This window comes from Centruroides sculpturatus, unplaced genomic scaffold, assembly GCF_000671375.1.
Source record: "Centruroides sculpturatus isolate CEXI.00-Female unplaced genomic scaffold, Cexi_2.0 scaffold92, whole genome shotgun sequence".
In the NCBI taxonomy this organism is placed as follows: Eukaryota; Metazoa; Arthropoda; class Arachnida; order Scorpiones; family Buthidae; genus Centruroides; species Centruroides sculpturatus.
In genome coordinates, this window is record NW_019384394.1 from 428,712 (window position 1) to 437,705 (window position 8,994).

At 31.1% G+C, this 8,994-nt stretch overlaps 1 protein-coding gene across 1 annotated transcript in view; it reads left to right on the forward strand.

Annotated features, from left to right (window-relative positions):
• The first annotated feature begins 1,532 nt into the window (after nucleotides 1-1,532).
• Nucleotides 1,533-8,994, forward strand: part of LOC111618315 (IQ domain-containing protein G-like) — a 26,474-nt gene continuing 19,012 nt past the window's right edge. The window contains exons 1-2 of the mRNA XM_023359816.1: nucleotides 1,533-2,130; nucleotides 3,729-3,859. Coding sequence (XP_023215584.1) covers nucleotides 2,098-2,130; nucleotides 3,729-3,859 — 164 coding nt within the window. The 5' untranslated portion in view covers nucleotides 1,533-2,097. The remainder of the gene's footprint in view (nucleotides 2,131-3,728; nucleotides 3,860-8,994) is intronic.

Consider the following 8,994-nt stretch of genomic DNA (forward strand, 5'->3'; position numbering starts at 1 on the left):
TGTTATATATATATATTATTTTTATTACTACTTTTTTTGAAAATTACAAATACTGTAACTATTAATTATTTAGTAAATAAATATTTGTATTAAGTTTCATGAAAGTAATCCTAAATTGTAAGTGGTATTTTTTCCTTCAACTATTAAATGAATTTATAATTACTAGAAAACAGAAAAATATTAAAACAAAACTATACTTTAATTTAATTAAAATTGATTAGCACTTTCATCTAATTAAACAGTCTTCATTAGGCATTTAAATCAAAACATTTTGCTTTTGTTCCAATGCAAAAGATTCTGTGATTTAAATGCCTGAAGAAGGCTGTTTTGTTAGGCTAACTTTTACAATCCAACAGGAGGACAAATTTCAGAATCAGTGAAAATGGGGTCTAAAACTGATTGAACTTTGAATGATTTTTTAATTTTATTTATGTATTGATCTATAAATTGATAACATTATATTGGCATGTTAAAAAATTGCTCTATTCAAAGATTTATTCTGCAATAAAATATTAAAAACAGGCAAAACTGGGGACAGTCCTTGGAAATCGAAGACATTGGTCACCCCAGTTTAGTTGGATTTTTGTACAGTTGAATTCAGGTTTACTTAAATAATAAATACAACTGATAAACTAAAACACTTACTAAAAATGACAAAAATTTTGCTTAATGATATAGAGCATAAACTAGTTTTAATTTATGCCTTATGTATTATATGTAATCTTTTTAACAAGATTTTAGTAAGTAATTAAAACTTAATTATTTTCATTATCTGAGTTTTGGCAGATTATTGAAAGATATAAATTTTTGCTTATAAAGAAAAAAGACTATTCATCAAAAGATTATATTAATTTCTTTGGAATCATACAACAGCAAGATTACAGGGTTTGCACAAACAAATTAATATACTCAGTTTGATGATGATACAATGTGCATGGCTAAACTGTGTTAAGATTGAGAAAACCTGTAAAAATGTTAATGAACATGTTATTGCACAAAATCAACTTTTAGTGTTTTGTGTGCTTATTATAATTATTTTCAATGCATATAATCTATATATATATATATATATAAAAAAAAAAATGGACATGTATGTCCCTATATTTCACTTTTTTGCCAAAACTACACATCGCACTTAAATGGTGTTTGTATGTGGTGGTAGCCCCAAGTCTCCATTCGTACATAGGGGTGGTTGCGTCTCGATAGTTATAAGGGTGCGGGAGATATGAGGCTGAAAGTGGTTGAAAGTGGCTTTCTATTTCGAATGTTTTGTTCGATTTTTTAGAATTTGTTCGAATTAAATTCGAACATAAAATTCGAATTGGTTTGATTATAGAACGATTGAAAATGTTACAGAAACGTTAAAATTTGTTTGTTTGACTAAACGTAAAAATTCTCTAATTAGTCTGGAAACGGGGGTCCTAATTCTTGCATTTTGTGAAAATGGGTAAGATTAGCTATAATGTAATTATCTTAATCTTCACTATCATTACTTGCATTTTGTGAAAATGGGTAAGATTAGCTATAATGTAATTATCTTAATCTTCACTATCATTACTTTTTGCCCAGCGAAGTGGGTCCTTGCAGCTAGTGTATACATAATATTCATAAAAGCTCCAAGTATAAGAAACCTGATTGTAAGTGTGCTGTCTTCACTGTGGTCTGTAGGAAAGGAAATACATCAGTGATATAAGTTATGTTATTGAACACAAAATGTGTGCTATCTCTATCAAAACAATGTTTATTCAGCACAATAGATTGTAGACTATGTATAGTTTACTGAATTATTACACTACATAAAAGTTCTTAAGATGATGTTGGCAGAACTACTTTATCTGTTTGGATTGAGGTCATAGATGTCTTCTGCCTCTGTAAGATGGTGCTCTGACAAAGTTTGTTTTTGGGTCTTTTCAAACATGTCTATTATGTGATGTTTTTGTAGTTTTATACTTTCTTTATATGGAAGATATTTAGCATAATGTAATTAAAATATTATTTTTACATTTTCAGATTAAATCAATTTCTAAAATTGAATCATTATGTTTGGGCAGTTGTCTAGAAGAATGTTTACAACGCTTGGATGTTTTAAAACATCTAATGTTAAAAGATAATATCGCAAGAAATAAATCTGTAGGTATTATATTGTTATACAAGATCTTTTTATTTTATGCAAAATAAATAGTTCATAATGAATTGAAATATTAATATTACATTTTAATTTAAGGAGATATGTAAATGTAGAGGGTGTATAATTACAGTTGTGCTACTCAGACCTGTCTAGAGCCTGTTCTTGTGGACATATTTTGATGAAACTTGGTATATATGTTATATGGACCATGGGAAAAAGGAAAATGCAAAAAAATATTTAGTTCAAATTTTTACCACTAGGTGAAAAAATGGCACACGAAGAACAAGAAACACAAAATGGAAACAGGCAAAAGGTTTTTATTCACATTTGTTCAATGTGCAATCCATTTGCATCAATTACATGTTCAAAACGCCTTACAGCATTGCATTTTCCTTTTTCCCATGGTCCATATAACATATATACCAAGTTTCATCAAAATACGTCCACGAGAATGGGCTCTAGACAAATCTGAGTAGTGCAACTTTAATTATAACCACCCTGTATGTAGAAAATGATGTTTATAAGTTTTTAATAATGCAAAAATTGTATTTATATAAACTCATTGACAAAAGTTATGCATCCAGATAGAATTATTTGAGTACTGCAAAAGTCAACACACAGCTGTGATTCAAACAGTTATGTAAATGAGTACAGTTGTTGTTATCAGAATGTACACCAGGTAATGCTATCAAACTATCTTAAAATGTTATTCCAATATTCTATATTGTATAAAAATGGTTAGAGGTTTACTATGTACAGAATTTTTAATGTAAGGCTGTTTAGAAGTCTTTGAACATCTGGTGTTCAAAGCTGATGGAGTTTGAGAAAGGTCATATAACCAGGCTTACAGAAGCAGGATGGCCATTTTGACCTAGTGTTGGGGTACTAGATACTTGAGGGCATATATACATGGTGGTAGGCTTTGGACATTCCAGCTTGACCATCAGAAGAGATGATCATAACACAAGACAAACAGATGCAATGGTGTCTTTGTTTACCATCCAGATACAGGTAGAAGTCTCATTACAGAACCCAGTCTCTTTCTGTACCATTGTCAGGTAAGTTCCAGAGGTGTCTTTACTGACAAATTTCAGTTCTGTTTAGGAATTGATGGCCACTGTATTAGAATGTGGCACACCATTATGAATACTTTACAGTTGAGTCGTGCACTGCACCACTAGCAGTCTGGGAAATCATATTATAAATTTAAACCTTCATTTAGCATACTATTCTTCAGTACATTCATATTGAACTGAATCATAAGTAGACAATGATCAGAAAGAGAACATAAATCAATACTTAATCAAATAAATCAATACTTAATTAATTTAAACAATCCCAACCAGATTGTAATATAATACAAAAACCAATAACTGAGTATATATGACTAAAATCAAGTGTAGATTCACTATTCTAGCTAGTAGAAATGTAAATTTTCTGTTAGCCATCTGTTCAAAATAATGTCATCTTTACTTTCATAATACCTAAATTTTTAAAGACTTGTCAAATTCCCATTGATTTAATTATAAATACTATATCTATATTTTTAATGATTAAAGTAATTATATACATAAATATTTGTCTTTATTTTTAATACTAGAAAATTTCAACTGGAAAGCCTCTCGATGAAGTACAAAGTATAGACAAAAATATGAAACCTGCTTTATGTCATCAGAAGACAGAAGGGCATATAATGTTTTTGGATAATAATGATAAACTACAAGAAGACAGGTATATTTTTAATGTAATTTTAATAAATAATATAAATCATTGTATTTTAAATTATATTTGATTTGTAACTTAACATTTAAATGGCGTTTTATACATTATTTTAGAGAAAAAACTCAAAAAATAAACTTTTGAGTTTTTTCTTTTAGATTTTCTTAGAGATATAGATTTTCTTTTCGGGAGACAAAAAAGGGGGAATTTTATGCCATATATATTTAAAGAGCTTTCCTTATAAAAACCATCAATCATTTGGTAAAATGGTATGATAATTTTTTTTTTTTTTATAAAACTTAACAGTGAGCAAAACTCAATTAAAACAACTAACAAAGAAATGAAAAATTTGATTTTTACTTAAAATTCTGTGAGCTTTATCGATTGTGAAGTTTCTAGTATCAAAACATTTTTGTGAAGGGGGTCATATGGGTCTATGTAAGCATGCACACATCGTATCATGGACTGACTCACTCTTTCAAATGCTCTGGCTTGTATCCAAACAGCATTACAGGCAGCATTCATATATTGTTCTAGAATAGCTGTGTGAATGTCACTTTTATTGTGCATTAACTATGCATTTCTGGAAATATGTTTATAGGAGCATTTTTATTTGTTGTCTTGGCATGAATCACCACCTGAAAGTTTGTCTCCATATTTTGGAACCACCCTGTATATATGCAGTTGACTCTCAGTAGCTTGAACTTTGGTAACATGACTCTTACACTAAGTCAAATTTTATTTTTGTCCAGCAAAATCTCACATAAACTTAGTGCATTTTGTCTCTCTATAAGCTGAAACAGTTTTAAGAACATGTTTTAATGACTTGAAAACTAAGGTTCTGGTGAATTTGTTTCCTGTCTGATATTTGTATATTTCTTGCATTTTCAAAATGGTTATGTTAAAACCTCATCAAAATGAATTTGAAGTAAAATCAAACATTTAATTATGTATACTTGAAAACACATACTTACTTGACATGTTAAAAACTTCTTTATTGTTTAAATTTTGAATTATTGAGAATTAGCTGTACTATTTATGTCAGGGGTGTCCAACCTTTTTGTTTCTCTGGGCCGCATTGGAAGAAGTCAAGGAGTTTTGGGCCACAAGTATATATTATATATACTTCTGGCCCAATATACAAGTATATTTAAGGATTAACACGTCTAGATTGTAATAATAAGTAATAAAACTTTATCANGTAATATTAATTAATTAAATTAAAAACTCGTTTTTCGGACGGCTGAGCACTTAAATTAAAGCGCTACCGCACTGGGAGATCCGGAACCGAATTCAGACGGATAAAAAAGCACCGTCAATTTCTCGGGGGTGAACCTTCCCAGATATGTCGGGTCCAATCCCTCACCATCCAGTCGCCCAATTGTGAGTCTGGCTAAACCCATAATGGACTTGCAAAAATGGTCCTCTACTAAGACCATTTTTGCAAAGAGGGAAAAGATTAAAAAAAAGACACTTAATAAAACATTTAACACCTTCTATCGCTGAGAATACTTTATTTAAACACAAACGTTTTCAACATAATGGAATAGGCCATCTTCAGGTGAACTGGCATTCGAACGTATTTCAAAATTGTATTAAACGGAACGTTCGATCATTATAAATTCAAAATTAAAACTAGTATTAAGTGTTTTTAAAAGAAACTGAGTTTGATATTTAATTTAAAAAAAAAAGACATTTCCCGATTTGAAACATTTTTTTGTCCTATTGGAAAAATTTTCCCGATATGTCCCTATTTGTTGATTTCTACTATAAATATTCCGATTTATACTTTAAATAAAAGTCAAATAAGAATTGTAGTCAACGGGTATTGTGTATGCACGCACCAACTTTCCTCACAATCTGAAAATATTATACAGCTTTTGGGGTTCGATCCCCTATGCGAATCGCTCGTTATTGTTGAAAATACGTTAGTCGGAATTTAATATCTCTTTCTTTATTTGCGAATATATATACAGTAATGTACAATCAATGTATATACAGCTTGACATCGATCGAAGGTTACAGTTGTTTGCACTGACCGCTTGTCCTAACGTCCGTTTCCAGTAGCTGTTGGTCGGAAAGTGGGTGACCAGTTCAAAGTTCGCTTTTTTTCTTTTCTTGCGCCCTCTATCGTCCGAATCGGCACGTTGCCGACGGGCGCCACAAGCTCTCCCTTGATAGTCCGACGTTTTTTTAATCCGACATGCTCAGTAGTCTGACGCACCTCCCGTCAAGGTACCCGTCCCCGTTACATGTCTGCTTGCACAGAAGAATGCCACGACATGAATCTCCCCATCCAATTCTTACACGATGACACGCATTTCGTGTGTTTTCTGTGAGCAGTTCTGTTCGAACAGTTGGAGTAGGGAATATTCTAGGCTACTGCTAGCAAAACAATGCAAAATATGTAATTATTTTCGGTAATCCGGACACTTTTGGTAATCCAACACACCTTTGGTCCCATACCTGTCGGACTATTAAGGGAGAGATGTAGTCTAAGTACTAGAACACGCCACTGATTCGACCGAATCTCACAGTTCACATGGCGAATAGTAAAACAGCTTCTGACCAATCCTTGCTCGCCAAGTCTTCACAAATCTCACATACGCATCTAGTATGCATCGTGTTCTGTGGCCTTGTGTTGTGCTGTGCCATGTCTTTAAAAACCATCGATGATTTTTGCAATTATTGAGAATGGATCAGTAAATGGTTACATCTGGCTATTGTATAGTTTTTTGTTTTTGCTTTTTTTCTCCTGTGGGCACAAAGAGGATAACCCCTTCAACCATGCACCAGATGCGGAACGCGTTCTGCAGGAATTTTTAAATGGATTCGTGCGCGCGGAGTGTACACGGAAAAATAAAAGAACGGATCCATTGTCTACAGGGAGTTTTTTCAGTTGATTAATGGCATAATCAAATTTGTTATTATAAAGCTACTTCCTAAATCATGTAATAAATGATTAGTTTAAAAATATTTGCAGAACCTTTTCAGTCATTTTTTTCAATGTCAGGGAGGTCCGTAAACGTATTTTCAAAGGATATTTGCCGAAGGTACATCATTATTTATATACAGGAGGGACGGAGAGGATCAAAAGTGGCTCAAAAAACTATACACGTTATTAGATGGACTAGATTAGAGTCGCCACAAGTTCAAAACCAGAAATCGGGACATTGTGAAGTAGCATTGAGATAAAAATTGATTGATATCCAGTATTAGGTAAGTAATATCTTCTCTGGAAAATAAGTGAATAATTCTAATTAAATTAATTTTACTGACTTATCAATTATTGAACATTTTTAAAATTATTTATTATTATGTTACACGTTCCAATTAAATTATCGTTAGAAAAACTGGCCGACTTATTGTGTATCTGGCCGAATCTATGATGGACATGATTTAATATAATTATAGCTGTAGACTCTCACATACTTTTTTGATGGTTTTGTTTGTCTGTGGTTTGTGTACTGAACTACTGTTCTTAGCGTCATATGTCGGAGGTTCAGAACAAATTGAAATTGAATAAATGGAGTTGGCAAACTATTAGATAAAAAGTCTCTTCGTATACAGTATACAGTATTTATTAATATTATTATTACTATAGAATGTATATTTTCACTTGTAATTATAAATTTTCATGAATTTATTTATTATTATTATTTACAGTAAGGAATGACGTAAACATTTTCATATTTTCAATATCTATGCATTTTGTTCGGTTTTGGAATTTTTAATTGGAGAACCTTTTCAGTCATTTTTTTCAATGTCAGGGAGGTCAAGAATATTTTTCAAAAGTGAAAATAAATAAGAATTCGGTTCAATTTAAGTAATTCATAATTTTAGGAGTTATGCGAAACAAATTTTTAAACGAAAAACCTTTACGTGCGCGAATTTATGTATAACGTAGATATTTATTTCGGTATAGAAATATGAATTTACAAATATCAACAGAGAAAAAATCTTCTAGAGAAAGTGAAGAGGAAGAAAAAGAAGCTGGTGAAACGGTACGGCATGAATCTCTTATATCTTTTAATATTTTGAAACATTTAAAAAATGCTTTTTGTAAATAAAAGTGGAAAAAATCTATCACTTGCGCATTCAGCTTGTGAACAATGGAGTTGGTCCAGGGTTCACACGTGACTAATCAGCTGCCACGTGGTGTTTTCCGGATTTTCTTCACGTGTCTTCCATGTAAATAGGAGACAGTTTTCCAATGAAAGTCCTCCGGGAACTACTTCGTTGGAAGATCGTCCATGTGTTGCCTTAACCATAAATCCATTCCGTTAAATTCAAACTTGATTCGTTGTTGTGTTGAATATTTTTAGACTCGATATTCTTTATTTACTAAACATTGTTTAATATTATTTATTAAAATAGCTAAATAGCTATTTTCATTAATATAACTAATAAATAAGGCAATAATTATTTATTTTATTAATATCAAAAACCTGAATTTTTAAAATTACACATTAATTCTTGCATACCCTTAAAATAATTTTGAAAAGTAATTATTTATATATGGTATATCCATATAAAAATTATTTTGTCAATAATTTTTGGAAAAAATGGCTTTTTTTTACTATAATATATTTAGTAAAATACTTATCAATTTTTGGATAGGCCAATTTTCTAACCAAATTTTTATAATCAGAATTTTTTTCTATCTAAGTTCAGATATAAAAACAATTCTAGTATCTGGCTAACAAAGTCTGGAATTTGTATATTATCCCACACAACAAACGGAGCTTCTATCTTATTGGACCTTTTAGATACTTGAAATTTCAATATCCATTTAATTTTTAGATTAAAACGAACCTTTAGGTTGTATCTCAGTCTGTTATGGATGTTAACCTGCTTCGCATTTTCAATACGTAAAATATTAGGATCCCGTTGAAATAAGTTGTTCTCCACTGCGATAATTCTGTTTATCATCGAATATACCTTCTTTCTAGTATCTCTGATAGCTTTTGTTAGGCACATCTGTCTTACCTTATTAATTAAAGGTTCATTACCTGGGGGTAGGTGCACCCGGTAAATCGTCATGGGGAATACCCCAATGTTTCTACAATTAATCAAAAAATCCAGTCTCGCTCTTGCTTTCGTAAGAGTGATAATTGCTTTGCGATATTCGTTAGCTGGCATAGCTA